Source organism: Candoia aspera, chromosome 3, assembly GCF_035149785.1.
Source record: "Candoia aspera isolate rCanAsp1 chromosome 3, rCanAsp1.hap2, whole genome shotgun sequence".
Lineage (NCBI taxonomy): Eukaryota > Metazoa > Chordata > Lepidosauria > Squamata > Boidae > Candoia > Candoia aspera.
The window spans coordinates 2,463,195-2,479,711 of NC_086155.1; the positions used below are offsets into that span (position 1 = coordinate 2,463,195).

General features: G+C 49.1%; 1 protein-coding gene across 1 annotated transcript; it reads left to right on the plus strand.

Moving 5' to 3' along the window:
- The first annotated feature begins 1,437 nt into the window (after window positions 1-1,437).
- Window positions 1,438-12,354, plus strand: LOC134493715 (interferon regulatory factor 4-like). The gene is made up of 8 exons (XM_063298450.1): window positions 1,438-1,626; window positions 1,809-2,001; window positions 2,915-3,044; window positions 3,979-4,262; window positions 7,287-7,403; window positions 8,440-8,835; window positions 10,047-10,165; window positions 11,948-12,354. The coding sequence occupies exons 1-8, from the start codon at window positions 1,453-1,455 to the stop codon at window positions 12,071-12,073; spliced, it is 1,539 nt and encodes a 512-aa protein (XP_063154520.1). The 5' UTR covers window positions 1,438-1,452; the 3' UTR covers window positions 12,074-12,354.
- The last annotated feature ends 4,163 nt before the right edge of the window (window positions 12,355-16,517 follow it).

A 16,517-nucleotide genomic window follows, 5' to 3' on the forward strand; every position in this document is an offset into this window, starting at 1 on the left:
CTCTCTCTTCCTGCAGAAACCCTATTCTAAGTGTCTTAGATTGCCTTGCTATGTAGTAGCTTGTCTAGAAGGGAACCATCCCTGCTTGAGCTTGGTTCGACTTTTCAGGGCAAGTTGCCTCCATGGACCTGGGATTCTTAATATTGTTATTATTGTTATTATTGTATCCCGCCTTCTTAAGATATAACTCAAGGCAGCAAACATGCCTAATACCTGAACCAAAGTCCCCCCACCTGGCACTGAAGATCAGGCTCAGGGTCACACAGACCCCAAGAAGCTTTGTGCCTAAGTTAAAATACTCGCCACAGAGCTACAAATAGACACAAGGGCGCCCAAATCCCAGAAAAGAGGTCTTTTTTCTCTCTTGCTGTTTTCCTGCCTGGGACAGAAGTGAGCCCGGAAGTGTAAGTGCAGACAGAAAATGCGTAAGCAATGGAGGGAGTGAATCAGATCAGATACTGCCAAAAGCTCCATATGAAATTGTACAAAAATGTCTGTGTATGGTCTGTTAAGGACACTATTTATATCAAATATGACTGAGACGCAAGGGGTGTGCCCATTTCCCTTTACCCCACCCTCCAAAATACGCTTGGTTAGAGTTAACCTTGAATAGCTTTTTATAGCTATATATATATATATATATGTATGTATACACACACACACACACACACAATCTCCAGCCCACTTGATTAATTTGCAGTTCAATATACTGTGCAAATACACACAAGAGGTTAACGAAGGTTAAGCCTCTGGCGCAAACCCAGTCCAAGGCAGTGTTTCTCAGCCTTGGCAACTTGAAGATGGGTGGACTTCAGCTCCCAGAATTCCCCACCCAACTGGCTCACGCTTGTCACTGCAGGAGCAAATATTAATCCAAAATAAACGTGGGATGAGAAATGAGAACACCTTTTTAAAAAATAAGTAGAAATAGCTATTAAGATCATTATTACTATTATTATTATTATTATTCTAAGGAAAAGGTTTGACTTTCATAAAGTTTAGTTCATATAGTTTAAACGGCAATTGCAACAAGGGGCACCCGTCTTTCTTGCCCAGCCCTCCTCCCCACGGCAGCGGGGGATTCCTTTCGTGGGAGGGGGCGCCCGCCCGAAGGGTGCGCCTCCCCCGCCAGACTCGCCCCCCGCTCCGTCCCCTCCGCAGCCGCCCCGGGGCCTTCCGCGGGCCAGGAGGGGGCCCTTCCGCCCCGCAGGCGAGCCGCCTCGCTCTCTGGCGCGCGCCCGGACGCCCGGCTCGGTTGCTGGAGGGGAAGCGCGGAAGCGAAAGCGAAAGCGAAAGCGCCCGCCATCCTTTTGCTTTCCCTGCCGGCGGCGCGCGGGCGTCTTTCCAGCCCGCCCGATCGCGGGGGTTGCCGGGGCTCTCCCTTCCCCGGCGCGGCAGTCCCTCGGGCCCCGGGCGCGTCTCCCTCCCTGCCTCTGTCCCCGGGCCGCGCACATGGCCGAGGCGCCCGCGCCGCTGCGGCTGAAGGCGTGGCTGCTGGCCCAGGTGGAGAGCGGCCGGTACCCGGGGCTGCGCTGGGAGAACGGCGAGAAGACGCTCTTCCGCATCCCCTGGAAGCACGCCGCCAAGCAGGACTACTGCGAGCGGGAGGACGCGGCGCTCTTCAAGGCACGCACCTTCGGGGCGGGGGGCGGGGGGTCCGCCTCGGTCGCCCGGGCACCCCTGGTGGCGCCCCGCTCGGGGCTCGGAGCGCGCCTGCCGGGGAGGGAAGGGGAGGGGGGAGGCGCGGCAGCAGGCGGGGGGCCGGGCGGGGGTCGCGGGCCTGGCTGACTGCCCCCCCGCCCCCGCAGGCCTGGGCCGTCTACAAGGGGAAGTACCAGGAAGGGCTCGACAAGGCCGATCCCTCCGTCTGGAAGACGCGCCTGCGGTGCGCGCTGAACAAAAGCACCGACTTCAGAGAGATGCCCGAGAAAAGCCACCTGGAGGTTTCCGAGCCTTACAAAGTCTATGAGGTCGTCTGCCCCGACGCGGCCCAAGACACAGGTAGGGGAAGGCGGGGGGCGGGGGGGCTCCCGGGCTTGGAAAGGCAGCCCCCCTGCCCTTTCCTCTTGAGGCGGGAGGGAGCAGGGCCTCTGGGGCGCTCCAGGCGTCTGCAAGGTGGTCCTGAAATCGGCCAAATCCGTTCCCCACCCAGAGGGCTCTGGCCAGCCAGGAAGAATTTGTGATTGGCCCCCGGTTCCTTCAAAGGCTGCATGTGGGACTAAAACAGGAGGGAGTCCAGCTTTGGAACCAAGGTGGCACTTGGGTTCCCCGTGGTCGGAGGAGGGCCCCTCCCACAGATGGGCCGATGCAAAAAGTACATAGGGCTGGGAGCAAAAAGAAGTTTGATGGAATCTAGTGGGAATGGAATGGACTTAATTAGTTGTGAATTGCTCCCTGTGCATTTCATCACCTCCGCAGTGCCGATTTGGGGGTACTTTTGGAAAGGGGTTGAGAAGGCTCCATCTGAGGCGCAGGGGCGAGACGTACGTCCCTGGGCACTCAAGGAAAGTTTGCAGATCCTGGGCTCTCTGACTAAAGATTTGATTTTGATTTCTATGGCCGCCCATCTCAACAAGTAAACTTGTGTCAACCTCTGCCTTTTCATCAGCCTCCTACAGACAGCCCCCCCACCACCACCACCACCTTGGGGCACACAAGCATTAGCTGGGTTCGACAAGATATTAAAGACTCAGGTTAACCAGACAGAGTTGCTGTCTGTCTGCTATCTGGTACACAACAACAGTAATCTTCTCGTGTGGATGACCAGGCTCACAAAGAATGCGAAGGGAATGGTTGTTTCCCTCAATCCACTCAATCACAAGATATCAAACCTGGTCTACTCCAGGTTAAAGTTAGCTTAGTCTGAGGGGTTGTGTGAACCTACCTTTTGCCTCTTCGCCGTTGTTGTTTCCAGAGAAGGAGTCCAGGAAGGAATCTCCCTTGCAACTGAGCTGTCCCTTGGTGCCAGCGCAGGAAGCGGCCTCAGCCCATTGCATGTCAAACAAGGTAAGCGCACAGGTGGCATCTCTTCAGATCCTGGCAATGTAATCCATGCGCCTCCATGCCCAGAGAGACATCTAACCGCCTGCATGGGAGCTGAAAAGCAAGCAGCTGAGGATTATGGCACGGCTGGGAGGAATGTTTGCATTCTCTGGCCTTAACCTTGTTTGGCAAAGAAGCATTTATGTGTGTCACTTACTGAATGTACTTGCTGTCACATCTCAGCCACTCCTGGTGGTTTATAATACAGTGCGTACAATGCAACACAACGTCAGCTAAACACCACACATGTTAGTTCATTCATTTGAATGGGTGCCCATCTCAGCAAGTGAGTCTGGGCAGCGAACAGTCTTAAAGTAAATTAAAAACAATTTGCATCGTCAATACAAAAGTTTAAATTCACAGGTGTTGATTGCATGGTTTTAAAACATAAATAGCAGCAGTTAGAGGAATTGGGAAGAAGGACAACAGCATGACCTTCTCCGATGTTGCTTCCTGCCTCAAACAGGAAGCCTCCACTCTAGATTTCTTCAGAAATTCAGCTTCCCTAAAGATGAAAATATCCATTTCAAGGGGGCAGGTTCTTCCTGGGGGTGGGGGGATATTAATTTCCCTGTTCATTTTGTGTGTTCCTTCTAGCGAGGATGTTTTATGTCCTTATTAAAAATACATGTGCTAATTGCATCTGTGCCAACATCTGTCACCAGGGCAGGCCGGTGGTGAGAGATCCTAGCAGCTGTAATTCAGCAACATTAGGGGGGTATACATTCCTCCATCCCTACCTCATCTTCTAGCTTTTCCTAATCTGTTGCCCTCCAGATGTGCGGACTTCAACTCCCATAATCCGTGCTTTGCATGGTGCACAGTGACAGGTGCAAGGGGTTCAAAGCAGGGAAGATGGCCGGCACAGCCCAACAATCCCAGCTCTGCCCCTTTTGTGGTGTATATGTGTGCACAACACACATACACACAAAAAAGGCACAGCTCAGATTGCCGGGCCGTGTCAGCCATCTTCCCTGCTGTGACCAAGACTGTAAGATTGATCCTCGCCTTGTGTTCTTACTGGTATCATACCGGCTTCCTTGCTGCGCCATTTCATGCCAGGTGTAGTTCCAAACTCCAGGTAGTGCACCTAGGTGCCTTCTTCCCAATTTCACCCACTTTATTTCCTTCCTTCCAGGCCAAATCATCTGATGAGAAGAGCAAAGATAACCCAGGGGGTCCTCGGGTCTCCCAGAAGCTGTGCGGTGCAGACCTCCAGGGTAAGGTGGAAACAAGGGCATCTCTGCACCCCAAGTTAAAAAATGAAGAGTGCTGTTTTGATGACGTGATACTATAAGTCTTGGAGCTTAGATTCATCTTTCATCAGGGATCCAACATAAGGTCTGCCTTGTCCTTGGTGGGGGCCCCATCCCAGAGGGCGGTTACCATGCTCCTGCACTGGCCACATATCCCTCATTGTTCCTTTTTTATATGTAAGTTTTATTGAAAGTTTTGCAAAGAACATAAAAACTAACACAAACTAATAAAGAGTAAACAAAGCAGAGAGAAAGAAAAAAAAGCCCCATTGCTGGCTGGGGAATTCTGGGAGTTGAAGTCCACACATCTTAAAGTTGCCAAGATTGAGAAACCCTGCTCTATAGTTACAAAAAATAAAAAAGTTCCCTTTTTTCTATGATCCAGGGTTTTTTTTTCCTAACCATGAAACCCACCAATCATAAGTGCATTTTTTTCTGTTTCATGCCAATAGTCTGTAAGGGGTTTCCAGTCAGCCATAAATGTGGATACTCTAATCAAAGAAGTCAGTTTAGCCCTCTCCGCAAGTTTCATCGTCTTCACCGGCCATCCCTCCATTCTGGATAGTGTTGAACTTTCCACCTTTGAGCATATACTAGTTTCAATGCAGCTGTCCTATATAAAAACAAAGTTCCATGGCTTTTTTCTAATTGCTTGTCTGATCTCCCTCATTGTTCCAAAAGGGACTGTTACGTACACATGCAGTGAAAGTAGCATATAGATAGTCCTCTCTTAATGACCACAATGGGGAGCAGAATTTCAGTTGCTAAGCAAAGGGGTCATTAAGCAAATCCGACCCAATTTTACATTTTTGAGGTGGTGGTTAAGCAATGCACTGCAGTTGTTAAGTGAACCACATGGTTGTTAAGTGAATCATGTTCCCCATTGATTTTGCTTACTGAAAGCTGGCTGTGAAAGTCAAAAATGGCAATCATGTGACTGTAGGATGCTGCAAGGGTCATAAATGTGAACCGGTTGCCAAGAGCCCAAATTATGATCATGTGACCATGGGGATGCTATGATGGTTGTAAGTGCGAAAACTGGTCGTAAGTGGGGGTTTTTGGTACTGTCGTAAGTCCAAACTGTCGCTAAACAAATGGTCATTAAGCGAGGACTACCTGTAAATTTCTCCCTAATTTGCCCAAGTATTTTTTAAAATTGGAGACCAGGATTTTGATTTTGTTGAAGCACAGCCAGTTTATTACAAGACTGGAGGCAGAGGAGCAAAATCTAAAAGCGCGCGATGCAACCCCATTATGTAGAGGTACACAATATGCATCCGATTGGATTCAGCCAAGTAGTCGATTGGATATGATTGGATATAACAGTGTCTAACGCTTAGTGAGGTCTGATCTGAGGTAGATTTGTATGGGGTAATGGAGCGGAACTTCAGTAACCATGATACGTTAACAGGGCATTCCATGATCGCAGTTGCTCTCTAGAGAATTACAGTAACGGGGTTTGTCTTAAACTGACTTTGCTTTCCAGCTCTGGGGCTCGCCTGCTAGTATTTTCTCGTGGTTTTATCAACGTTCTCTGCCACTCTGGGCTTTATTATTCCTCAAGGCCTTGGGGAGATCCTGAGGGGAGGAAGACGCTTTGCTTCGCTGCCCTTCACCCAGACAGTGCCGTATTGCCTCCCATGCAAGCACGCAACAGGTGTGTTGCAGAGGGCATCTGGATTGCCAAAACCAGGTGCATCTCTTGAGTTGGGAGCAGGGGTGGGGTGGCGACCCCAGAACTGGCCCTGCTGATGATAGATGGATCGGAGATGAAGCCCGGATTCAGACCTGTTTCTTCTTGTGGCGTTCCCTGTAGCCTGGGACCTCCATCCTGCCTGCGCTGAACGTTCGCTGCTTGCCCATCCAGGTGTGTGGTTTAGCACCAGCACTGCCACGTCTGGGTGCAAAAGAGAAGCCGAGTTCAGTGCTGCCGACAGACCTGCAGCCCTTGAGATAACGGGCAGGTATAAAACAGGAGAATTCTGCCCGATCTGTAGCTCTCTCTCAGAGTCCGTTGTATTCGTCCCTTTATCATCCTGGAGGAGGAAAAGGCTTAAAGGTCTATGAAGGCATTTATTTTCGCCCATTCCTTGCTCTCCTGGCCCCTCTGCCGCTGCAGAATTGCCCTGAGCCTGGGCAGTTGAACAGGATATAAATCAAGTCAATACATGAATAATGGGTGAGCTTTTGGGAGGGAACAAGCTGTCAGTCTCTTGGCACTGTTGAAGGCTACATGTTCTCAAGATTTCTGAAAACAGAACTTCAAAACAGGAATAAATACAGGAGCCTCTTGGAATTGGTGAGACTAAGTCAAGATTTCAAACTGGTCGTGTTCACATAATACTCTTAATCAAGCCAGGTAAAGACTTGGCAGGTGCATTCATACAATATACAGGTAGTCCTCACTTAGCAACCATTCATTTAGTGACAGTTCAGACTTACAGCAGTACTGAAAAAACTGACTTATGACCGGTCCTCACACTTACGACCGTTGCAGCGTCCCCACGGTCACGTGTTCGCAATTTTGGCACTCGGCGACCAGTTCACATTTATGAGTGCCGTAGTGTCACGTGGTCGCCATTTTCAACCTTCCCAGCCAGTTTCTGGCAAGCAAAATCAATGGGGAACCGTGTGATTCATGTAATGACCATGTGGTTCACTTAACGCCTGCAGTGATTTGCTTCACCACCACCACAAAAGGTTGTAAAATTGGGTCAGTTTTTCTTAATGACCGCTTTGCTTAGCAAAAAGCAAAATTCCGGTCCCAATTGTGGTCATTAAGTGAGGACTAGCTGTACAAAGTTGGCTTAATTCAAAACTCTGTGTATGAGTCATAATGGATTGTGTGCACTCTGCTCCCAGGGTTAGTTTATGCTTCAGAGTTTTCCACGAACCCATCAGATGGATTCAGTCAAGCGGGTAAATGTTTTGTTTGCACGAAGCAGATAAATGAACCAGCTCTCACTTTTGTTGTGTTCTGCTCCCCAGGGCATCAGGTGAAAGGGTTTTTCTACACCTGGGATCCATTGCAGGTCCACCAGCATCCAAATCCGGGCTTCGTAAATCCCAGGTCACAGTTTGTCCCTGGCAAAAGCGTCAACTCAGGTACAAGGGGAGGGAAGGCGCTGATTTCAAGCATCCTGTTCACCACCTTGCTGACCGTGGCTGATGCTTGCAAAAGCTAAGCTGGGTTGGGGCTGGCCAGCACTAGGGTGGGAGGCACCAGGAGTTGTGATTGAGAAGTGGGAAATCCCAGAAGAAGGGTTGGGGCAAACCCCTTCCGTATTGTTGCCAGAAAAAAACACAGAAACACCAAGAACCAGGAATTGCAATTGACTCAAAGAAGGATTTTCTGCTCCCTTTCCCCAAAGTTGCAAATTGAAGCCATTTACAGTAAAAACAGCTAAAGTGCAATGATCAAAAACACTGATTGATTGATTGATTGCCATCAAATCAGTGTTGAGTGTTAGAAGCCACAGAGCCAGACCTCCTCCAGGATGAACTAAAAACATGAGATCAGTATGTACATTTTCAAAAGGTATATATTTTCTATAAAAATATTACGTGTTTTGGTTTAAATACTTCACATGGAGACCCTAGGGTGGTGTATCTCAACCTTGGCAGCTTTAAGATGCGTGGACTTCAACTCCCAGAATTCCCCAGCCAGCATGGCTGGCTGGGGAATTCTGGGAGTTGAAGTCCACGCATCTCAAAGCTGTTAAAGCTGCCAAGGTTGAGAAACACTGCCCTAGGGAAAAACCTGTTAATACCATCAACACACTATTCCAGGGGCATCTCCAGGTGAGGTCAAAAAAGTCAAGATGGCAGCCATGACCAAACAATAAAGCCCCACCCCTTTTTACATCCATTGTGGCATACCAAACAGGGGAAGGGCTTTGATCTTACAGTAGCAACTGCCCTCTTGACATTTTTGACGCTCCTGTGCAACATGCTTGGACAGTGGGATAAGCAACTAACCAGCGCTTGTTATGAGTCAGCACGGAAGCCGCTGCTTTTCCTGTTCCAATGAAAGCGGCTGTTTTTCTTCTTGAGAGCCAGAGGAGTCACGTGGCTTTGCCAACTCCATAACCACGTCGAGATGGCAGCTTCTGATTCTCGCCCGCCTTTCCCCCTGTTCCAGACTGCTGCCTTCACATCTGCCTGTACTATTGCGATGTGCTGGTGAAGGAGATGACCACGTGCGCAGCGGAAGGTTGCCGGATTACCTACCGGCCGGTGGTGGCAGAGAACGAGGACCTTTATGGCCCCAGCGGCATGGAGGAAATCCACTTCCCCCCTCCGCACGTCCTGGGCAGCAGGAATCAGGAGGCCCAGGCCACCCGGGTCCTGGAGAGGCTGCTCCCCCACTTGCACCGTGGGGTTCTTCTTTGGGTGGCCCCAGAGGGGGTCTTCATGAAGCGCCAATGCCAAGGCAGGGTTTACTGGAAGGGGCCACTGGCACCCCACAGGGACCAGCCCAACAAACTGGAAAGGGAGAAGACCTATCGGCTGCTGGACACGCGGCTCTTCCTCCAGCGTGAGTCCTCCAGATGTGCTCACTTCGGATTTCAGAGTCCCCCGGGGGGAGACTGGAAGTTTAAAACAGCCCCGGTCTTTGCTCCCCCGCAGATCCCCCATTTGGTCTTCCTGTGTCGGTAGTTCCACTGATCTCCTGCTGATGGATCAGCCAGCTTGGTCTCTAAAATCTACAGGGAGAGTCCTCAATGACCCCATGGTGGCAGAGATAATCTTTGCAGGGAGGAAAGACGGGGCCTTCTTAGTGGCTGCCCCTAAATTCATGAACCCCTGTTTAGAGCTGTCCCTGGTGGCCTCCCATCAACGGGTTGGGCTGTCATTCACTTCAGGCACGTGTAAATGTTAGAAGGTGTTATGTCTCCCCTTGCTTGTCTTCTAATTTTATATTTCCACAATGGTTTTTAGCTGGGTCTTTTTTTTTCCTTCTAAATCATTTTTTCTCAACCTTGGCAGCTTGAAGATGTGTGGACTTCACCTCCCAGAATTCTCCAGCCAGCCATACTGGCTGAGGAATTCTGGGAGTTGAAGTCCGCACATCTTAAAAGTTGCCAGGGTTGAGAAACACTGTTCTAAACATTTGATTTTTTATTGCATTTACTGTAAGTGCTTTAAATGGCCCTGAGATATGCATTAGAAGGGCAAGCTAAATTGTGTATGTCTTGTATGTGTATGTCTCTGTATACGTGCGCACCTTTCTGTATTTGTGCCCTCTACAGATTAAGCACCATCATTGGCCCTGTTCACATAACACGCTGGACCAAGTTAGTTAAAGACGGCAGCTGTGTTTGCACAACCCTCTAAATTGGTTAGTCTTAATCTGTGGGGATTACAGGTAGTCCTCGGTTTATGACCACAACTGGGATGGAATTTCCATCATAAGTCATTGCAGTCGTAAGTCAAGTCACAGGTCGTAAAGCACCCATTTCAAGGCCGTCATAACTTTGGACTGTTGTTAAACAAACGGTCATAAGTCAAAGACTACCTATAGCATGATACGTGAATTTAGCTTGTTCGGTTTGCTTGTGATTCTATTTATTGTGCAAATCCCCAAAATGGATTAATGCAGTGACCAGGTCAAGTGTGTTGTGTGAATGCAACCAACGAGTCATTGTTGGGTTCCTGCTATAAGACTTCCTCCGTCCTTGACTCCATGTAGCTAATGTTCAGTTTTTCAGTCAAGAAAATGCTTAAAATCTTTCGTGCTCCTCCCAGAGTTACGAGGGTTTCTCAGCCACGGAGAGCCGCTGCCTCAGTACCAGATCCTCCTCTGCTTTGGAGAAGAGTTCCCTCCGTTCCCCAACCAGAAACTTCACAGGTTCATCACGGCCCAGGTAAATATTCGGGCAACGGCGGGGGGCAGTGCTCACAGCTGCCCCCCTGCATAGCTCTTTCCTGACTTAACTGGGTCAATAAAGGGTTAATGTGTTGCAGAAACCCCAAAGAGGGTCAGCTGAGTGGTCAGTTAATCCCCAGATCCTCAACACCCGAGGTTCAGTTAACTGCATCCATTTGGTTGCGTTGAAGAAACACCTAACGCCAGTCCGTTGACCCGTTTTTGCTTCTCTGGTCCTCCCAGGTGAAGAGCTGGAGGGAAAGAGGGGCTGAAAAAGCAGGCCTCTCTCTACTGCAGACTCACTGCCCAGGCTGAGCTGCAGGGAACATATTTCTCACGCGGCGATTGGCTGCTGCTCGTGCCTGCCTGGCCAGTGGGCTGAGGGCCGGTGATGTCACAAAGTCTGGTGCGGGGCTCGGGGGCCGCCAGGCGTGCCGTGGGGGGGACTCTGCGTTCCCCAGACGATGGGGTCGGCCCTGCTGGGGTGCCTGCGTGCTGCCAGGACTCCTGGGAAGGAGTTCCGGTGGCCTTACTGGCCGACAGGGTTGAAGTACTGTGGGAACAGGGCTGTTGTGCGTCAGGGCGGAGGCCTCCTACTCCGGTGCCCCTGCGTCCTTTGCTTCTGCCTCGTGCAGCCCTGGCCATGTCGTACCTCCTTGGCAAAAGGGAAAAACCAGACTTGGCAAGCGGAATTCATGAGGACTAGTCACGTTCTTCTGCTTAGCCTCTTGCTAATTTGGGGACCCAAATCAACACTTCTTGATTTGGGTCCCCTCCTTTCCTTGCTCGACTTCCTGACGTGCCAGCAGGGCCACCTAATGGTCTCTTCATCCTGGGTGACAGTCAAGTATCTTTTAGAGAACCAGGCGCTATCTTGGAGGAAGCAGGTTCTTCTATCATCTTCTAGGCTTCTCAAGCATGAGAAAAGCCTACCACAGCTTTCCTCAGCCCGAGCCTCCCAGATGGGTCAAACTACAATTCCCATTAGTTTCATCCTGTATGGACTGTGGCCAGGGATGATGGGCATTGCAATCTGACCATATGTAGAGGGGCTCTGGTTGCATGAAGGAGGTCTTCAGAAAGTGTTCCCCAAAAGAACAGCAGGATGATCATACAGGTAGTCCTCGATGTATGACTACAATTGGGACTGGCACTTTCGTTGCTAAGTGAGGTGGTTGTTAAATGAGTCACGGCCAGTTTTACGCTCTTTTTTGCTGTGGTTAAGTGAATCACCATAGTCGTTAAGTGAATCATGTGGTTGTTAAGCAAATCTGGCTACCCCCATTGACTATGCTTGTCAGAAGCTGGCTGGGAAGGTCATAAATGGTGAGCACCTGACCCCGGGACGCTGCGACAGTCATAAGTACAAGGACTGGTTGCAAGCCACTTTTTTTAGCGCCGTTTGTAACTTTAAACGGTCGCTAAATGAATAGTCATAAGTTGAGGACTACTGTACAAGGTACAGACTTGGAGATCTCTTGCAGATCTCTTTTTCTTTGCAGAAATGTCTGCAAACCAACCGCCAGGCTCAGAGAGCACCAAGGACCCCACAGTTCAACCCTGAGCTACAGAGATTCCCTTCTGTTAGATCTCTTCTTAGATCACCTCCTTCCCCTGGCAGCATCCTCCACTCTGTCTCCTCCATAACCATGCTTTCTAGAGAGGCTTTCGTGATCATCTTCACATTAATGGGCTACAACTTCTGGGCCCCTCTCCTCACCCTGGGAAAGCTGGAGGATGCTTCTGGAATGCCCTCTCTCCGTTTCTGCTTGCTCCCCAGGTGGAACCGGTGTTTGCCCGCAATCTCTGCCTTCACGCCCAGCGGTCCCTCCAGGGCTCTCAGACTTACACACCAGAAGCTCCCAGGAACATCATCCAGATCCTGAAGCCACTGTGTTCCTCTTGACCTACTCTTGGGCAAAGGCAGAAGAGAAGTCAAGTCAAGTCTCCAGTAGGTTTTAGAGTGCTGGGAGCAGAGGGAGTCATCTCTGCCCATGCCGCAGTTTGGAGCCTTTATGGACCCAGAGTTCACATACTTTCTTTCTTCATCACTTCTGGAAATTGTTTGTTAACAGCTTCTGAAGAACCTTCAGAAAGGCAAGTTTCATTATACCAGGTGATTTTCCTTCTATCTTTGACAAAAGGAGTTTCATGCAAGTTTAAGGACTTTTAAAAATGTATTTTTTTTAATAAACAGCAAGAGTGATTCGAACATTGGTTTTGGAAAGTTTACAAGAATTCTTCCTGTGGGTTGTTTAAAATTTTATAAAATATATATATATATATATATAAATGGGATAACAGGGAACTTTGAAGGTTGGACACTAGAGGGAACCAGAAAGAACCAAAGATTGTAATTAAAGGAGAAGGTAAAGGTAAAGGTTTCCCTTGACGTAAAGTCCAGTCGTGTCCGACTCTAGGGGGCGGTGCTCATCTCCGTTTCAAAGCCTTGGAGCCGGCGTTGTCCCTAGGGACACTTCCGGGTCATGGGGCCAGCATGACTCACGGAACGCCGTTACCTTCCCGCCGAAGCGGTACCAATTAATCTACTCACATTTGCATGTTTTCGAACTGCTTGGTGTGCAGAAGCTGGGACGAGCAACGGGAGCTCACCCCGCCGCGCGGTTTCGAACCGCCGACCTTCCGATCGGCAGCTCAGCGGTTTAACCCGCAGCGCCACAGAGACCCATTAATACAGAATGGAGCAAAAATATCTGACTTTGGAAGAATCCAAGGATCTTTGGGAACAATGCACTTAGAAATTACTCTTAAGACTGTCTGCTGTTATAAAAAACAGATCTAAGAGAGGTGATAGAAGAGGAACAGATTTTACTGGACAAAACAGACAGGCTGATTCGAATGGATCTGAAAATGGATTTAAAAATGTCAGGTTACAAGAATGATATAGGAAAAGATGCTACACTGGATTTACAAATGAAGCTGGCTGATAATTAAAGGGGACATGCAAAAAATAAATCAGAAGAGCGCTTTGGTTAACTTACCTTGGATTTACAAAAGAGACACACTAAACTTATGAAGGACCTTCTGAGGAGAAACAAAGAGAATCAACTTTTGGGACACTGTTTAAAGGGGTTAAAGATCAAGATTCTTAAAAGCAAATGGAAGGAATACGAAGTTGTTTTTATTTGGAAACTTCAATAAAAATTATTTTAAAAAAACTCCTGCTCAGTGTGACTATCATAATTAATGAGATGGCTGGCAGAGTGAGTGTAAAGATCTAAAGCCATTTTGGGTTGGGGGGGGTGTTCCATCATACCATCATAGCACAAGGAGACCTCTTGAGGTCATGCGGCTCCACTCCCTGCTCACTTCAGAAATCCCAATTAAAGCATCCCACCTTCCAGCCAAGGGGTGTCTGGCACATCTCTGGGCAACGGAATACACTGTCAGTCTCTTACTGTCAGGAAAGGTGGTTTTCTATCCATCCTGAATCCGCTTTCCTGGAATTTAAACTCATGGCTCTGTGGCCTGCGCTTTGCAATGAGAGAGAACCAGTCTTGACCTGCTTCCTATCTCGTTGCTCCAAAGGCATCATGAGCATTTCGATTTAATCGGGTCTCCAAGTGCAAAAACAACGAACATCAGCAAGCTGCTGGTTTTGGAATAAAGCTTATTTCTTGCAGCTTCCAGCAGAGGGAAGCCGTGGTTCACCCAGCCGGGCCGTTTTCCTAGTTCATACTGATGATTTCAACTTCTCACGGATCATGGTGTTTTCTTGTGGGCAGGTGATGCCGCACACTACGGTTTCAGCGGTGTGGTTTGCAGGGCAGGCAGGGCAACAAGGAAGGACCCCTGGCCCCTCAGCTGATGCCCACAGATCCCAAATTAAGCTACTTTTTAAAACAAATGGCTGAGACATCTCAAGAGATTACCAGACTTTTGCATAGAATGGCTGAGATCTCATGGTCAAATCAAGTTACATTTCTAGTTTTATTTCATGAGATAATGCAGCGCTGCCTTCCAGGGCCATCCGTGGAGGGGGTCAAAAAAGTCAGGGTGGCTGCTAACTCCTGCACGATCTGTTTGGATCCTTGCCTTAAGTCATCTGGCTTGGCTTCCGTTTACACCACTTGTGAACCCAGCCATTTTTTAAAAAAAATAATACTATTAAAATTCACAAATACAAAAATGAAAGAGTCATCCAGATTTAAGAGAAATATAAAAAGTGAGGGAAGGAAAAAGAAAAGTGCAAAGAGAGAAAAAAGAAAAAAATATATAAAAGTGATTCCCGCTCCCTCCAGATAGGATAAACAACTTTAACTTAACACCTTCTCTAGTATTTCAGTAATAATAGAAAAGATCTCTCCTTTCCATAACTCAGCTCTAATCAATAAACTAATCATTAAGTTCTGTTAAGCAAAAATCCATGAGCTATCAGAAATAACAACATACAATTTAACCTTTAAATAAATCCATCTGGTGTTCCAACATACCACTTTCTCTAAGAAATAAAAGAAATCTGTCCCTGAATGTAACCATTCTTGATTATAAGCCATAGTTTACACATGAATGGGTATGAATATGACCATAACATGCTGTGATTTATTTAGCAATGATAGTGAAATACATTGTGATTTAGCAATCTTTCATGAACTGAGTGTCAGTTTAGTTTTTATTTCAGCTAACATTTTCAGGTGAGGTTAAATTAGTATAGTAAGTATTATGCCTTTCTTGTCCCTGATGCCAGTTTCTCTTCCCCCATCATAACTCAACTGGCTTTTTGGCTTCCGTTGGGGAACTTGCATCGTGCTGCTTAAAATTGCTTGGGAAATGGAAAAAGAAGGGCTGTTTCGCTAGGGTGCGCTATTTTAAGACAATTTTGATTGTAATGGGTGAAAAATACAGCACTCGCAGTTCTGGCTCTTAAATATTTTGTCAGAGCTGTTCATGAGCAATTATTAAACATTTTCAGTGTTTTTTAAAATTTTAATAAAACTTCCAGAAGTTTGCAAAATCGTACAGGTGTAGTGATTACCAGTGTTTGTTAATCTAGTTAAACAGCAGCAACCAGGTTGGTTGGTTTTGAAAAATTAAGCAGGCTTTGACTTGATTTGGAAGGGAGGCCACTAAGAGATCCTGGGGCTGTAGGCTAGACTTGAAGCAAAAAAAAAAAAGCTGAAGAAGACAGTGGCAAACTCCATCCATGCTCCTGCCCATAAAACTTCATGGACATGGCCATAGAGTTGCCAGGAATCAATCTCAAATTGAAATCGACGTCACCTTCCCTCTAGCAGTGGCTGATCAGTCTGGGCTCAGAACCTAAGTAGAACCCTTGGATGGGATGGGACGTCCCACCAGTGTCCCAGAAGTCCCTATATTGTTCCCTCCAGCCCCACCGTTGGGCAGAGCAACGCTGAACTGCCACCTCAGGCCAAATTAGCTGGGTATTTACAGGACAGCCAACTCTTACTCTGACAGTGGCATACATCTGGGGAGAAAGGTCCATTCAATACAGAGAGCCTTGCTTCAGAGGAGGTTGGACTAGATGACCTCTAAGGCACCTTCTAGCTCCAATTCGGTGAATGTAAAGACCCAGGATTGGACTTTTAAAAACCCCTACCTTTGCCGAGGACGCCTTAGGCTATCCCATTTTGGGGACCACGATATCCAAGTTGCAAATGCATTCAAAAGCCCCCCCCTCCCCCGCCTGATGCAGCGGCCAAGGAGGGGCGACACCTGGCTTGGCTACTGCAGAAGAGAAGCCCGTGCTTGAGATCCACAAGCGGGCGAATGGCTCACAGCGGCAAAAGCAGGCGGCGGGACCCCCGACGGCGAGGCAGAACTCCGTTTTCCAAGTCGTGGGAAGCCTTTTTTCCGGACTCAGCAGCAGCAGCGGCTGCAAATGCCCCGTCCCCACAAGCGGGTTCTTCCGCCGAGGCGCCGGAGCCCCGAGGGCACGGGAGCACCGCTTTCTTCCTCCGACAGCCTCCCGCGAGACCGGGGGCCGAGCCAGAACCGCAAGACGAGAGCGGCTGCCCGGCCAGCCCCGGTCGGTGGGCGCCCGTTGGCTGCGGCGTGGGGAAGCGGGTTGCTCTTGCCCGGCTCGGAGGGTCGGCGGTGCGTGCGTGCGTGCACGAGTTTTAAACCCCTTGCTGGAGCTGGAACACGAGCCGCCAGCCGCAGCAGCCTCCAGATCGCCGCTCGTGGGCTCCCCCCCTGCTGCTTCCCCGCCGCCCCCCACCCCCGCGCCGGCCTGGGAACGGCTCCTCCGAAGAGGGGCTGAGATGCGGCTTGCCCCAGAGAGGACCGACCTCGAGCCGGCCGGCCCCAAAGGAGCGGGATCTGCCGCAGCCGCTGCTCGGCCCTCCTGCGGGAGGAGGTGGGGCCGG